The sequence below is a fragment of the Leuciscus leuciscus genome (genome assembly GCF_965113295.1).
Source record: "Leuciscus leuciscus genome assembly, chromosome: 17".
NCBI classification, from domain to species: domain Eukaryota; kingdom Metazoa; phylum Chordata; class Actinopteri; order Cypriniformes; family Leuciscidae; genus Leuciscus; species Leuciscus leuciscus.
This window is the reverse complement of record NC_138741.1, coordinates 1745001-1762828: the sequence shown is the minus strand read 5'-3', so window position 1 is coordinate 1762828 and position 17828 is coordinate 1745001. Positions and strand designations below refer to the sequence as shown.

Genomic DNA, 17828 nt, shown 5'->3' with positions numbered 1-17828 from the left:
AAGAACACGTCCAGCTCATACATCACCCTTAAATACAACACACACACACACACATATACAATAATATATGTTCATGTGAAATAATGACGCTGATGAAAAAAAAAAAGTATAATACTGAGAACAGGCGCTCTCATCTCCCAAACCATTTATGGGTGCGAGTTCTAAAGAATAAATGTCAACGAAAGAATAATGTAAAAATAAATAACTAATAAGAGATAAGATTTAAAAACAGAATTATTTTATAACAATTATTAAATGATAAAAATAAATAAATAAAAAGGTAAATACAATTATGGTTATTAAAGAATCGTGGCTCTATTGGAATCAATAGCGGGAGTTTTTTTTTTTTTGTCCTAATAGTATTAATTTGTACTTAAACATAAAAACATACTTTTTTCTTTCGCTTTTGGAGTGAAATATTTGCTGGAGACGTTTTCATGAGGTTCACCAACAGTGAAGAGAGATGGATGATAGATAGAGGATATATAGAGGGATGGATGGAGAGATAGAGGGATGGATGATAGACAGAGGATATATAGAGGGATGGATGGAGAGATAGAGGGATGGATGATAGATGAGAGATAGAGGGATGGATGAATGATAGATGAGAGATAGAGGATATATAGAGGGATGGATGGAGAGATAGAGGGATGGAGGGATGATAGATGAGAGATAGAGGGATGGATAGATGATAGATGAGAGAGAGGGATGGATGGATGGATGGAGAGAAACAGCGATGGAGGGATGATAGATAGAGGGATGGATGGATGGAGCAATAGAGGGATGGAGGGATGATAGATGAGAGATAGAGGGATGGATGGATGAGAGATAGAGTGATGGAGGGATGATAGATGAGAGATAGAGGGATGATAGATGAGAGATAGAGGGATGGATGGATGATAGATGAGAGATAGAGGGATGGATGGAGAGATAGAGGGATGGATGGATGATAGATGAGAGATAGAGGGATGATGGATGATAGATAGAGGGATGATGGATGGAGAGATAGAGGGATGGATGGATGCGAGGGATGGATGGATTGAGAGATAGAGGGATGGATGGATGATAGATGAGAGATAGAGGGATGGATGGATGGATGATAGATGAGAGATAGAGGGATGGATGGATGATAGATGAGAGATAGAGGATATATAGAGGGAGAGATGGAGGGATGGATGATAGATGAGAGATAGAGGATATATAGAGGGAGAGATGGAGGGATGGATGATAGATGAGAGATAGAGGATATATAGAGGGAGAGATGGAGGGATGGATGGATGAGAGATAGAGGATATATAGAGGGAGAGATGGAGATATGAGAGCGGTCCTGACGCTCTTTACGGGAACAGGTCAAAGTTCACCAGCTTTACAGCAACACATGATCCCGTCAGATCCTGAAGGAGTTTCACTCTGGATGAGTTCGCTCTAGTTCTGGGTTCGATTTTACTGGAATCTCACTTTGATCAACCGATACTGATTCTTAAACCCCAGGATTGATCTTTAATTCTGCTCTGAGCTGATGCGTGATCGTGGCGCCTCTAACAAACGGCATCATCAGGCGTTGAGCTTCGACACGGAACAAAGTCTCATCTTTCAGATTCTGAATCGCAAGCTTGTGAATCGAATCAAATCGTGGCGTTTGTGTCAGTGCATATTCAGCATAACTCATATCCTGATCAGGAGAAGCTGTGTGAAGCTGTGTCTGTGACGCACCGGTGCTGATGAAGATCTCCATCTTGTCCTTGAAGGGCTGAAGATGTTCGTCGGACGAGTTCTCACACACTTGCTGAACCTCCTTCACACACCCTGCAGGAGAAGCACACGAGCGTCAGGACACACACTGAGCTGAAGACAGACACGTGTGATCATCTTATTCTCTTAACCCTCTGTGTCCAACGACGTTGTAGAATTCATTTCTACTCATTTCCTTGTTATTCAGAATAAAATACAATATATTGCACTGTAGTCACATGACATTTGAATGTCCCTGTTTAACCTCATTTCTAAACATCTCTTCTCAGGGGGATTTTTGCAGCATCTTTGATCAGTAAATTAGATCTTTTTATTCACAAATCAGCTTTTTCTGACATAGTTTTACAGTAAATTGAGAAAATATCCATGTCTCCATACGGCAGCGCTGTGGCTCAGTGGAACTGCACTGATGTACTTCCCCATTTTATAGATAGTAGCATCAACAATATGATTGCAGTTATTTATTTATTTATTTGAAGTGTTTATGGTAGCATAGTTGTGTTTATGTATAAATAACAAATTGATTTCTTCTTTTCAGAAAATGAATACAGCAATACCTTATGGAAAGGGCGATGGGAAGAGTGCAGATTTAGCTCTTCCATGTGATGGGAGTGAGGATGAGTCAGGAATGATAGGGATTAAAGATAGGGATCTACTTATTTTTGTTTTCCATGAGTTCCAAGTAAATAAATCTATAAATTTCTACAAGAAATGTGCAATTAAATAGAAAGAAAATCATAATTTTATAGAAAAACGACTTTTTCGATAAATTTTTATTTTCAATCAAATGAGTTTGTGCTTAAAATAAGAACAAATATCTGACAATTTGCTGATAATTCTGATAATTTTTTGGGGAATTTTTTTTTTGATTTGTATGATTGAAGCTATTTCATGTAATAAAAACTTATTTAAAAAAATATAAAATATTTCATGGTTAGAACATAATGTGCTCCATAGAGGGTTAAGGCAAGACACTACAGGCAAAACATGCATTTTTTTCCTTTTTTATGCACTGTATATTTTGCTTCTGTAACACTGGTCTTCTTTTAGGCTAACGGAGAGAAAACAAGTGTGTGTTTTATTGCACTTGATCTATTAGCGTCTGTAGATTTTGAGTCAGAAATCTCCACTTCAGCAGCTTTACACACACACACACACACACACACACCAACACACACACACACACACACCAAATAGAGATGCTAAACATCACATGCAGTTCATGCATCGCACTAGAAATGAAGGGCAGAATGAATTAAACTGATCAAAAGTGACAGTAAAGACATTTATAATGTATTTAATGTTCTTTTGAACTTTCTATTCATCAAAGAATCCTGAAAATAAATTGTAAACAACTGTTTTCAACACTGATAATGTTTTATCAAAAATGTTTGTTGATCATCAAATCATCATATTAGAATGATTTGTGAAGGATCATGTGACACTGAAGACTGGAGTAATGATGCTGAAAATTTAGCTTTGATCACAGGAATAAATTACACTTTACTATATATTCACATAGAAAACAGAAGATTTACATTATAATAATATTTCACAATATTACTGTGTTTTTTGTTGTTGTATTTTTAATCAAATAAAAGCAGCGCAGCCTTGGTGAGCAGAAAATACTTCTTTTAAAAACATTAAAATCTTCCCGATCTAAAGCGTTTGACTGGTGTGTACGCACTGAGAGCTCGGTAGTGTGACATCAGGAAGGATATGAACTAACGGGCTTTGGATTAACGAAGCACAGGTGAGTTCTGCGTATCAGATTACCAGCACATCCATAAACGAGTTAAACGAGAAACATGAGCAAGAGGTGTGTGAGTCTCATCTCAAACAGATGACTATCAAAGACGAGCGCTGGAGACGTTTGGAGCGCGTTCAAACCTAGCGAGAGCAAGAATGCTTTTGATTAGCAGGGCTGGATGTTCTGGGGAGTTTCCTTAATGATTTCAGAGCATGCAGATCATGATGACGACAGCGAGTTTGATATCGGTCTGATACCACATCATCATCATCATCATCATCATCTCAGTGACGACACGCGTGCTGACGACAGACAGAACAACGTCTCACACACACACACACACACACACTACCAGTCAAAAGTTTTGGATCTGTAAGATTTTTTATGTTTTTAAAAGTCGTCTCTTCTGCTCACCAAGAATGCATTTATTTTATTAAAAATACAAAAATAAAAACATTAATATTGTTAAATATTATGACTATTTAAAAAACTTTTTTTCTATGTGAATATAGTAAAGTGTAATTTATTCCTGTGATCAAAGCTGTATTTTCAGCATCATTACTCCAGTCTTCAGTGTCACATGATCCTTCACAAATCATTCTAACTTTCTATTCATCAAAGAATCCTAAAAAAATATAAAAATTTACACAGTTTTCAACATTGATAATAAAAATGAATGTTTCTTGAGCATCAAATCCTCATATTAGAATGATTTCTGAAGGATCATGTGACACTGAAGACTGGAGTAATGATGCTGAAAATTCAGCTTTGGTCACAGGAATAAATTACATTTTAAAATATATTAAAATAGAAAAGTTATTTTAAATTGTCATAATATTTAACAATATTAATGTTTTTATTCTTGTATTTTATCTTACGGATCCCAAAGATCTGATCGGCAGTGTGTGTTACTCAGTGTGTGTTACTCAGTGTGTGTGTGTTACTCAGTGTGTGTGTGTGTTACTCAGTGTGTGACTCAGTGTGTGTGTTACTCAGTGTGTGTGTTACTCAGTGTGTGTGTTACTCAGTGTGTGTGTTACTCAGTGTGTGTGTTACTCAGTGTGTGTGTTACTCAGTGTGTGTGTTACTCGCGGCTCCTCTCAGACCTTCAGGACACTGTGAAGCAGATGCCGGATGGAGTTTGTGTTGTTTGTGCTCGACAGAGTCTTTGTTGTGCTGCCAAACAACTGCGTTCACACACACTCAAAGAGCAGAGAGAAAACTCTCGGCCTCCTCGCAGCGCCAATGTATGGATATGTTTAGCATTAATGAATCTAGTAAATACCAGCATGTGTTTATCATTGATCTGCGCATTAATACGCATTTTTATAAAGCTGTGTTTTTATATAGACACGACACTCCTCATACTTTTACAAAACGGCAATTGATTTGTTCTCTGGAATAACAACGTGAAGATTCATCTTAATCTACATGAATAATAATTGCCTGTAAAATTGATTGCACCAAAAAAATGGCTATTTCTTAAAAGTCGGCATGCAATCTTTTTTTTTTATGCATCTTATTGTGAATAATTCATCAACGCACATGTCAGTGTTATTGATAAATATTAATACAGTTTTGGTTATTCTGAAATAACGTTTCACACTTTCATTTTTTTAAGTTGTAGTACATTTTTGGTGTTTTTGTCATTTTATTAGTTTCATTTTTTTTAAATATGTCTCTTTTTTATACATTTTTATTTATCAGTTCTTGTTTATTTAGTTTTAGTTATTTTAGTACTTCAAGGTAAACTACATGAAAATGAGTTACTGAAAAATGTTGCAACTAGCTGAAATAATACATCTACATATATATATAAAATTATATAAATATATTCAGTTAGCATTAAAAAACAATGTTTATTTTTTAGTTTTAGTTAACACTAATAACTGGCATATGGTTTCATTTAAAGTCCCCCTGTAGTCCATCATTTTATCCCTGAAAACTCATCTTTGATCAACAAAATTACATATTTAAACATTCTTCAGGTCTTAAAATACAGTGGTGGACGAAGTACACATACCATGTACTTGAGTTAAAGTAAAGATACTCAAGGTAAAATATTACTCAAGTAAAAGTAGAAGTGCTGCCTTTAAACATTCACTTGAGTAAAAGTACAAAAGTATTTGCCTTCAAATGTACTTAAGTATCCAAGTACTATGATTTTTTTATTGCTATAATGTCCTATTATAATTTTTGTCACAAGACTCTTGCTTAACTCAGTCTACGTGAAGACTCTGTCACTCTTGGCACATCAATCTATTAATAAAATGACATGAATTAGTCTATATATATATATATATATATATATATATATATATATATATATAATTATATATTTGAATTGAATACATTTTTTGTGTGTTTAATTTTGGACGGAAGGGGACTGATCCCATAAGGTATAATACATTTACAGTATTTACTGTACATATTTTTCACAAGCGTCTATGGTCATAATTATAAACATCCTCCTAATGTTATGATACATTCACATAAACCTGCACAATGCCATTGAATATATATATATATATATATATATATACACACACTACATTATGGGAGCAGCCAATTTCCCTACAAAATTAAACACCAAAACGTATTAATGCAGTGTTTCTGCTACTCCTCAGAAAAAAAAAATGCTATGCAAGTAATTTTAGTGTGAAGGTAATAAGCAATGTTCATTATGCGTCAGTATTTACTGATAATTGCTGCAATAATAGCTGCTGCTCTCTGCCCCGCTTAAAATTATTGGCAACACAAATTGTTTGGAACTATTGAGAGCTACACGAATCACGTGACCGTGCGGCGGCGAGATCACAGTAGGCTTGTTCGACAGACCAATCGGTGAATGACATTAAAATACCGCAAGAGCGATTAGAGAGTAGACGGCTCTGTATGCTTTTAAATCGCTCTCGCGATTTCGCTCTATACTTTGATGTCATAAACTGATCGGTCTGTGCAGCGCCGGTTCAAGTCGAACAAGCCGTGTGTGTCGCAACCTCTTATATACTGTCTATGGTCGCAACTCTCATATTTAACGGCTCTGGTTCGCGCTTAGTAGATACCGCCAAGGCAAGTTCAAAACAAAGCGCGCACGTTGTAGGCTACTGTGATTGGTGGCACGTTTGACCAGTTAAGTTTTTATCCACTCATAAATAAAAAGGAACGACTGATTTTGAAAATGTAGTAGAGTAAAAAGTAAGATATTTGACTTTGAAATGTAGTGGAGTTAAAGTAAAAGTCTTCACAAATTTAAATACTTCAGTAAAGTACAGATACGCAAAAAAGCTACTTAAGTACAGTAACGAATTACATTTACTTCGTTACTGTCCACCACTGTTAAAATATCTTGAATGTAACTCGACACCCTTGCCTCATTTAGTATGCGCGGTTCTATGAATATGCAAATGAGCCCCGCCTCCACTCACTCACTCAGCTCAGAGATCCACCAGTTGACGATCACACATTGATCTGATTGGTTACAAGGTAGTTTGTGACGTCAGAAACACCAGCGATTTCAAAGCGTGTGTTTGAGACTGTCTTTGGTTCACTGCAGTTTTAAGGAGGAAATACTCAGCAATGCTGTCGACTTATGAACTTACACATGCTTTGTCTTAAAGCAGATTAATAGACACATAAACAACATTAAAAGATGGACTTTCTCCAAAGGGGGACTTCAAAATCTAAAAAAAAAATAGTGTAATCAAATTGTCATAACTGGATCTCCCAATCAAACGTCAGTATGCAGGATTCTCCAATCAGTGAGTGCGTTTAAACTCCGCCCCTTTCTCACAGTCCCCTGTAAGCCCCACCCTACACTGGTTCTTTTTGAGCGTTGCAGCGATGACATCAAGACTAACTAGCCTGTGGTAAACGTAACTCGACGAAACTTTGACGTTTTGTTCTTCAATATAAACTGCACACACACACACACACACCCCCCAGGCGGTCTTATTTAATAACTCGCATTTCCAAAAACAAACATAACTGCTTCAAAATTCACGTCTTCAGTATGAGTGTGTGTGATTTACACTGTAGAATGAATTATAACACACTGAAGATGTTCAAATAGACCATCTACAGCGAGACCGGCTTCATGAACGCTGATTCTTCCCACAAAGCTTTGGTTCCAGTGGCTGTGGCTGTAAACCTCAGGTAGCAAACGCTGCGATTAATCCCGAGAGCAGATTTATCTCGACGCGCCGGCCTTGGCCCGTCAGAAGCGTAATATATACCGAGCTCTGACAGCGGTCTGAGGTTGTATATAATTGTGGATTATCTACTGAAATTCTTCGGCTTTGCTCTGATGGAAACGATCCACTGCATGCTATATAAATAACCCCGCCAGACGAACGTCTCGTCTCCTGAAAGACTTTCCAAAACATGACGTCTAAAGCCCTGTGAGCCGGAGCTTGTATGCGTGTAAAAGCATGGTTTTGGTTAATTCGCTCTTTCATCATTGGAGGATACGAGGAATGTCTCTATTGTCTCGACTCGTGGCATATGGGCTCGATTGATGCGCTACTTTATAAAATAAATGCAGAGAGCGATGTGGAGTAAATGACACGCAAACACATGCATTGTTTTCTTGCTTAGTATTTTAATATCTAAACATTCTGACATCAAGATGCATTTACTTGAGAAGCAAAATGACTGAAGATGTTAAGTCTTGTTTTCTGAAAAAATCTAAATGAAGTGAGTTTGAGCTTAAAACAAGAACAAATATCTGACAATGGGGCAAAAAAAATAATTTTTTTATTTTATTTTATTTTTAAAACTTTTCTGACCCCAAAAGCAGATATTTGTTCTTGTTTTTCAAGCTTCACTTTGATACATTTTTAATAATATCTTCAGTGATTTTGCTCCTCCAGTAAATGCATCTTGATTTGAGAATTCGTGCTGGAAAACGAGTGAAACGCTGAGGAGGAAGAGGATAATTTTGAGAACTGAAGGCTCTTCATCTGGAAACGTTCAATAACGGCCAGTCCAGAGCTGTTATTCTTTGATACTCATTACTCATGCGATGATGTTTGTCTGCTGTCATTAAAATGTAAGAAGAACAGCTGTGCTTCCATGTGCTTTCCGCCTCTGAAGTTCCTTTTGTGTTTTCATTATTTTGCCCAAAGTTGCCTGGATATTCCCGAGCATGGAGCGGTTAGTGGGGTTTTGTTTTGGGAATTGCGGTCGCGCTTCCCAGGGAAATTACACGCCCCGCCAGTGGCTTAATCTCAAACTGGAGGGTTTTTATGTCCTTCCTCGGCTGCTTGAAAGCTGCGCAGACACTGAGTTATTAACATGACTTCAGCTGCTAAATATTAGACATTTTTAATCCTGCAATTCAAGCTAAGATGCAACTGACTCCTGACAATGATGCTTTATCTGAATTAAATATACGACCTTCTGTTTTGAGCTGCAGGAACGTCACGAAAGACACAATACAAACAAACTACACTGCAGAAACAGAGACTCTTGTAACCCTGGCGAGAGTAAAGGAGCTGAAACACAGATCAGATTTCTGCTAAAGCTGAAGAGAGCAGCGTGGAGGGCAGTCGGGTTGTCTCAGGGCATCTCCGTCTCGCTCTCGTCTCATCGTTCAGACATATAACGGCCCCTGAGAACGACCCCGTGTCGCGACCCCTGCGCCGGGCCGTGTCACACGCCACGGGTGTAACATCAGCAAACACAAACACTTAAACACACACGAGACGAGCTGGCACGACCAACTACTGACTCTGACAGGAACGTTCTCTCAAAGTTATGAACAAACGTAACATTAATAGGAGTTATCTGGGGCCGGATTCACAGAGATCTTCTTAAGAAAGAAGTTTAGATAAATTCTAAGAAGTTCATAAGAATGTTCCTAAGTGCAATTCTTGAAAAATTCTTAAGTTCTCATTTTTTCTTAAGAACATCTTAACTTTTTTTTTTTACATAAGAAGAAAATTATAGGTGTTATTTGTGTGTAACATTACATAAAGAGAGTGGGACCTTGTCCGTTAAGAGCCGTTCGCGGCAGTAATAAATGATTGTGAAAGGACAGCTGAAAAACAGCGTTAGAAAGTTACGGCAATAATGATTCAACGTACGACATTCGAAAATACGATTCGTTGGAGGACCGGCAGCGTTTACATGCACAATGTGTTACGTGTTTCAATCGGACTGAATTCATTCCGATTGATGAATGTTTACATGAACGCTAAACGTGATCGGGTTGATTTCAGAGTTTCCCGCTGTTTGCACATACTAACTATTCTCTTACATTGGTTCTTTATTTGTTTTATACAGCAGACTTAATATTTATCCATTTATGGTCATAATTTGGAGACAATGAGTGTATGAACCGTTGTGCCGTGCTGATTATATGCATCACGCAGTAAAAATGCGTGTGTGGGTGAGAGTCTGAAGCAAGCACTGGTGGGCCCTGACATGTTTACATGTCCTCTCGATCGGATTGGAAAAAGAATAAAAAGACCCTTTCAATCCGATCGAAGTTTCATTCGACTTGAGCTCATTAGGGTCGATTAAGGTGTTTTACACGAAGGCTTTTCAGTCCAATTGAGCCGTCAATGCATTCACTAACCAATTATTTAGTTGCATGTAAACGTAGCCAGTTGCAATGAGCCTTTTGTGAAGCGCACTTATTGGCTGTGCCGGTGTGGTGAACAAATGAGTCCTATTGAAGAGATGAGTCTGAGCTTAGGACCCCATTAGTATGCCAGTAGTATACCTGATCTAAATCTGTCTTCGTAGCTAATGTGAGCTGTTTTAGTGTTATTATGTGGTAGCTTTATGTAGAATGCTAAATCCCGCTGCTATATACATGTTAAGATTAAATTAAATTGTATATTGTATATGTAAATTGTATATATTCTATAGCTAATATTTAAAATCTCAAGTTGCGTCAATAGCAGAGGAGAAAGACCGCGAAATTTAGTCTTTCTTAGTCGAGAATGTAGTTGTTTGAAGCTCAAATATGTTTTTTTTTTTTTTTTTTTAAACACACTAACAACGAGAAATGTTTAATTTCACAATCTATAGCTTCGGTTAAATACTAGTATATGAAGTTAAAATACATTAATGATTCGTTATAACTAGGGATGTCAACGATTAATCGACGATCGATACAACTTATCGATCATGGATTAAGCAGGTCTTCATGCGCGTGCGCGCTGCTCAACCGTGAAACATGTAAAGCGAGCGCGCCGGAGTTATGTTTGGACCATTTTACACCTTCATCATGACTATAAGTTTGCGTGTGCATTCGCAGCCTTTTGTTTTGTGCAAATGTAAGTTGTAATACTGTTTATTTTCTGTAGGCCTATCTATATCTGATTGATCTCATATTGGATGCATTTGGTTAAGAATTAACTCTGTAGTATAGCGTCAGCTTCAGCGCGCGCAGCTCAAACGGCAGTGCACGACTAATAATGACTATTGGGACTGTAATATTACATAACATTATAAAGATTACAATATTGTAATAAAACATTGTGCATTATTTGGGTTTAGTTGCCGTGTCGCGTTGCTCCAGGAAGAGCGCGTCCACAACATGAGTAGTTCTGAAAGAATGGCACGTATTAGTTCAAGTTCACTTGTGCATGAATTTGCGTCATTTTGTGCAGGTATAATTTGTAATATTATGTTTATTTTGAATATATCTGATTAATCTCATATAGGATGCGTTTCTTTTAGATAAATAACGTGCTAGCAAAGTGCTCCAGTTTAACGGTAGCAGATTCATTCAGCGCGTGCAGTTGTTCCAGGAAGAGTGCGTCCGGCGGCGTTGGTGACACGTTGTATTAGTAGTTATATTTGATAATTAAATAATTAATTCAATTATCAATCACATCGAAACATTTTACAATCCTACTAGCCCTTTATTTATATTTAAAACCATTCTAATTGATTTGGTGAGGAACATAGCGTTTTGAGCAGCATTTGCAGACCCTGTCATGCTGTCATAGCCACTGCAGTAGACGCATATCGCAGTATTAAGGCTAACGATTAATCGATTAATTGATCGTTAATTTAAACGACGATCGATCATGGGAATTTGTGAAAATTGACATCCCTAGTTATAACGTAGTACAAACTTCTTCTATAATAAAGTGATTTTGTATGATTTGTAACCAGGCACTAAAGCGATTACCCATAAAACGTGCTTTGAACCAATCGGATTGCTTGGGTCCTAAGCTCGGACTCATCTCTTCAGTAGGACTGATTTGTTCACCACACCGGTGTAACACAGAGAACAACACAGAGAAAGTCTCGCGAGCCACTAGTGATGTTACATGTTCGTTCACGGCAGTAAAACACTTGGATCTGCAGATTCCCAGTCTGGCTGGAGCAGAAGCAGGAACATATCAAAGGAGGAAACCGCGTCTCGAAAGCCTCACACGTGTACGTCAGATGCACCTCAAATCTCAGTCCAGAAACTCTCTCTTCACCACCTCGACTTCCTCTCCGCTCTCACTTTAAACAGAAATGACTCGAGGAATAATTAGGAACACTTGCAGCTCTTTATGATAGCATGGCATAAATATTTATCCCTGTCCAGAAACACTGAGTCGTAGGTGCGTTTGCAACACTCTCCTTCCGATCTCATGCCAACGCCCGAGGACTCGCACGCCAGACGGGGTTTTTTTTGTTGTGGTGTGGATCAAATGCTAAGGCCCTTGTTCTGTATTTATTGTCTTGCATTTTTGTGCTAATAAGTGAGTGACAGACAGCTCGAGGTGGGGCGGCAGTGGTTTTGTAGCCGTTTCGTGTTTTTCCCTCGGGTCACTGAGGATCAGAGTTTTTAACAACGATTCTCAAATGGAGGGGAATGAGGAGAGAGCATATCTAATTGCTTTCATATGCCATATTATTGGCTGATTTAAATAATTGCAGACACCAGGGGCTGGGGGGGCATGACCTCTGACCCCTGCGGCGGCCCCGAGCACAACTGTGGTAAAAGCGTTTTTTTTCCAGTGTAAAAACAGTTTCATGAAAAGAAGTTGCTTTTAAATGGACAGACGGGGTGTAACGATACTGATGAACTTTGCAGCAAAATCATTCGGATAAAGGATAATAAAACGTTTGAGCGAATGATTCAGTGACTCAAGCAATGAGTGACTCAATCTAACGAACTCTGTTTAGTGATTCAAAAGATTCACTGGAATGAATCACTGCTGAGCCCTGAGCTCATGATTACAGGGTTCGAACAGAAACTGTTTTCAAGGGTTTTCCAGGACTTACATTTTAAAAAGTCAAATTTTGAAGCACCTTGTACGAACCCTGTAAATAAAGTCGAAATGTCTGAGCACCTTTTATACCTTGTGAGACTGTCATCTGTCCATCTCCAGCACTAAATCACACACCGGCGGATGGACTCATACCTGTCAGCTCTTTCTTTAACTTGCGAAGATCTTTTGCGAGATCTTCAAACTTGACCTGTGCAGCGTGGAAGAGATCTTGAGGTTCAGGCAGCGGGAAAACGCTCTTCTCTGTCCCTGCATTCTGAGACACAACAACAACAACAACCTTTCAGAAAAAAAGAAAGAGAAATCATTTGCTTGTGCATAGTAGAATTTTCTTGGTATCTTTGTCTTGTTTTCTATTACAAATATCGACCCGTCTTGCTGACATTACCATTTAGGTTAAGAAAACATTATTTCTGAATGTTCTATGAACGTTCAAAACGTCTAGTAGTTTTTATTTAATTTTGGTTATGTGAATTTTTCGGGTTATGTGTAGATTTCATCAATCTTCAAACATTATGGGAATGTTACTCTTGAATGTTCTCTGAATGTTCCGAAAAAAGTAGCAATATTTAAAAAGCGTTAGACAAACTAAAAAAAAAAAAAAAAAAAAAAAAATCCATAAACGATGATTTGAGAACATTATTAAAGACCAGATACTTTGAATAGACATTATATTAACGTTACTGGAAGAATTGTTTCCTGTTCGCTGAGAAAACATTCTTAAATCAAGATACATTTACTTGAGATGTTGAGTCTTGTTTTCTGAAAATTGTAACAAGTTGAATGTTTTTGCTTAAAACAAGAACAAATATCTGCCAATGGGGTCAGAAAATAATCTAGTTTATAACTCTATGAATTCGTTTTTTTCTGACTCCATTGACAGATATTTGTTCTTGTTTTAATCTTGAACTCATTGAATATTGACAGATTTTCCAGAAAACAAGACTTAAAATCTTCAGTGATTTTGCTCCTCCAGTAAATGCATCTTGATTTAAAAATGTTTAGATATTTGTGCTGGAAAACGAGACAGAAACACTGAGGACGAAGAGGATAATTTCCTCTGCACCACCAGAACTCTGATTTCTTCAGACGGCTTTGCTTTGATCAATATTAGTCGGTTCATGGGGTTAAACACCCACTGAGAGCCGTTTGGGTGATGAGCAGGGAAACGCAGTGTAAACGGCTGTACCTCGTCCATGTTTCGCAGGTAGTAAGACACCACATAATCCACCAGGCTTATATGATTGTCCTGATGGGAAAAGGAGAGAATTATTAGAGGTTGAGGTGACCGTATCACATTCAGGTTTAGTGTTATTATTTTAATACCCTGCTCTTGACATCTTTTAATTTAGGAAGAATCTCCAGTCCGAACCCATCCGCCTGTCCTCTGGTTCTGTTCCCACCGTTCATGTAGTTTCCAAAGGCCAAAATGACCCCGATCACATCCTTCACACTCTCATTCTCGAGAAACACCTGTAGAAGCACAGCAAACACTTACATACTGCAAGCATACCAGTGAACTGCGCATCAATGCTGTGTCACATGACCTCATTTTGTCACCGGTATCATATAAATATTTTTTTCTGATTTCATTACATTTTAAATCCTTACAGTTTTTTTTGGTGGAAGTTCAAAGAAATGAGTCAAGAAGATCATGTTTGATGTTCATTACTTTGGAATTGGAAGGAATAATCAAATATAAACATACTAATTCAAAACGTCTTGCACCATGCAACAATAATTATTTCAATCAGTAATATGCTACACCATCACATGACCTCATCTTGTTGCATGTCTACTTAGTGAGTGGTTTGCATATACATTTTATTTCTGACTTTATTATGTTTATGTATTTTGCATTATTTTGCTATTTGTAAATAGTTCTTGAAGCTATTCAAGCATGTGCTATTATTATATAACCGAATCTCATCTGCGTATGGATATAAGTGCTATTATTATTATTATTATTATATAACCGCATCTCATCTGCGTATGGATATAAGTGCTATTATTATTATTATATAACCGCATCTCATCTGCGTATGGATATAAGTGCTATTATTATTATTATTATTATATAACCGCATCTCATCTGCGTATGGATATAAGTGCTATTATTATTATTATATAACCGCATCTCATCTGCGTATGGATATAAGTGCTATTATTATTATTATATAACCGCATCTCATCTGTGTATGGATATAAGTGCTATTATTATTATTATTATATAACTGCATCTCATCTGCGTATGGATATAAGTGCTATTATTATTATTATATAACCGCATCTCATCTGCGTATGGATATAAGTGCTATTATTATTATTATTATATAACTGCATCTCATCTGCGTATGGATATAAGTGCTATTATTATTATTATATAACTGCATCTCATCTGCGTATGGATATAAGTGCTATTATTATTATTATATAACCGCATCTCATCTGCGTATGGATATAAGTGCTATTATTATTATTATTATATAACCGCATCTCATCTGCGTATGGATATAAGTGCTATTATTATTATTATTATATAACTGCATCTCATCTGCGTATGGATATAAGTGCTATTATTATTATTATATAACCGCATCTCATCTGCGTATGGATATAAGTGCTATTATTATTATTATTATATAACTGCATCTCATCTGCGTATGGATATAAGTGCTATTATTATTATTATATAACTGCATCTCATCTGCGTATGGATATAAGTGCTATTATTATTATTATATAACCGCATCTCATCTGCGTATGGATATAAGTGCTATTATTATTATTATATAACCGCATCTCATCTGCGTATGGATATAAGTGCTATTATTATTATTATTATATAACTGCATCTCATCTGCGTATGGATAAAAGTGCTATTATTATTATTATATAACTGCATCTCATCTGCGTATGGATATAAGTGTTATTATTATTATTATATAACTGCATCTCATCTGCGTATGGATATACAGTAAGTGCTATTAAAAGTGTTATTCATGTGCGTAAAAATGACCCTATTAGTGAATCTGGAAATAAAGCACAATAACTAAAAGGAAAAATGAGAATTAGTCCTCAAATGCCAAAGAATCTGGCATTAATTAAATCTCAAACTGATTCATTAAGAGAAGTAATTACTCCACCACCTGCGTGACATCATTAACCAACTTTGCAACATTAAATCTACCGGCTTCATTTCACCTTGCACACAGTAGAGATGGTCTCCACTTTACGGCGGACAGCAGACATGGAGTCCACAAACACGGCCCTGAAGATGATGCAGTGAGAGCGACCAGCGAAGTCCGGGATCTGGGAGAGTTCGTACAGGAATCTGCACAGCAAGATGAAAGAGAAAACCCAGAACATCAAAGAGGTCACAGCGTCTTCACACGAACACACAAATCTGGATGTAACTAAGTGCACTTAAGTGTAATTACGTCAAATATTAGCGGCACGAGTCACAGAGACACACAATCATGTGCAGAGATCGCTGGTTTCCGCTTTCATTAGCATATCACACTGACTCACTACAGTGAAGGGTCAAAGCTCAAGCACAGAAGAAACATGTTCAGTGGTTTTACAGGAACGGTTAAGATGTTTGTACATCATGTGAGAGTAAATGTATCACCCCTCAGTTTTTATAAAAACAATCGCATTAATCCGCTTACTCTGGAAGTTTGTGGGACGAGATGCTAATTCAGAAACATATTTTTGTTAAAGCATTTATTATAATAATAATAATAATAATAATAATAATGTGTTTAATTGGAGCTGTAACCCAGCTAACAGGGTTCTCTCAAATTTATGAACAAACGTACTTCAAGTAACGTTAATAGAACGTTAGTTCAAAGTCATCTGGTCTTTAATAATGTTCTCTAAACATTAGCACAAAAACATTATTTATACATCATTCATGGAAGTAAATTAAAAATTAAAAATTTAAGTTGGACGTTTGTCATTTTTTAAATGTTGCTACTTGTTTCTGAACGTTCAGAGAACATTCAAATGTAACGTTCAGAGAACATTCAAAAGTAACATTCCATAATGTGTGAAGAATGATACAATGTAACGTTCACATAAACAAGAAAAATACATTATTATTTTTCTTTTAAAACAGATGTTTTGGATGTTCAGAGACCGTAATGGGAACATTAGAAAATGCTGTAACACACATCACTGTGTGCTGGGAAAGTGTTGAAGTCGTGCTTACGAGGGACTGAACGTCTGCTGTTGTCACTGATGTCTTTCTCTGGTAGTATTGTGCATTTAGAGTGAACGTTAGCAGGTTTCAGTCTTTAAACCGTTTTGTAAGAAAAGGGAGTCAAAATGATAAATCATTCTATATTGAAAAATTTAAACATGCAGCGCTCACATTCATTTAATTAAATCATCACCTTTATTAAAGCAAATCCTGTTTTTCTGTCCCCAAATTTGAGACTCTTGGAACGATAATTAAGGCTTTCCTCATTACCTTTAAGATATTTAAGATTCTGATTATAAATATAATATGAATTTTCCTAAAATCCTCAACAACAGTCTCTGATCTGGTTGACGACGCACTGAACGGAAGAATGAAAGCGTTTGAAGGACATACTGTTCTGGTTTATCCAGGAGTTTCACTTCATCCTCTTTAGACGTCTCGTAATGTCTCCTGATCTTCTCCAGTTCATCAGTCTGAGCTCTCTGCAAACATTCGTTATGACAAATATCATATTAGCATATCAGTCATTTCAGCAACCTCATAAAATGCAGGATTAAATGTCACGAATCACGATTCAACGTCAACGAATCAAAAACATTCGTCAGTTTATCTAGAGATAAGGATCAATGTTACAGTTATCATTCATAATCCATAAGTTCTCACATAAAATGCATTTTTATTCATAAAAATCTATTAGTATTTAGTGTCCATCTATCACTGAGTTTCTAAACTAGCATATTTACACAGTTGACTAACTAGTTGACTAGTCATTCAGATAACCGGCTGACAACTGATATGAAAGCATTAAATATATATATATATATATATATATATATATATATATATATAAAATGCATATAATTTACACAAATCCTCT

The 17828-nt window shown here is 36.7% G+C and overlaps 1 protein-coding gene across 2 annotated transcripts in view; it reads right to left on the bottom strand.

The window, feature by feature from the left end:
* The window catches only part of LOC309478885 (formin), an 84754-nt gene that overhangs the window by 20027 nt on the left and 46899 nt on the right, over positions 1–17828 (bottom strand). For both annotated transcript variants that reach the window (XM_082142665.1, XM_082142666.1), the window contains 6 exons: positions 17345–17433; positions 15952–16081; positions 14074–14220; positions 13937–13996; positions 12883–13003; positions 1714–1806 (listed from right to left, as the gene is read on the bottom strand). In XM_082142665.1, coding sequence (XP_081998791.1) covers positions 1714–1806; positions 12883–13003; positions 13937–13996; positions 14074–14220; positions 15952–16081; positions 17345–17433 — 640 coding nt within the window. The remainder of the gene's footprint in view (positions 1–1713; positions 1807–12882; positions 13004–13936; positions 13997–14073; positions 14221–15951; positions 16082–17344; positions 17434–17828) is intronic.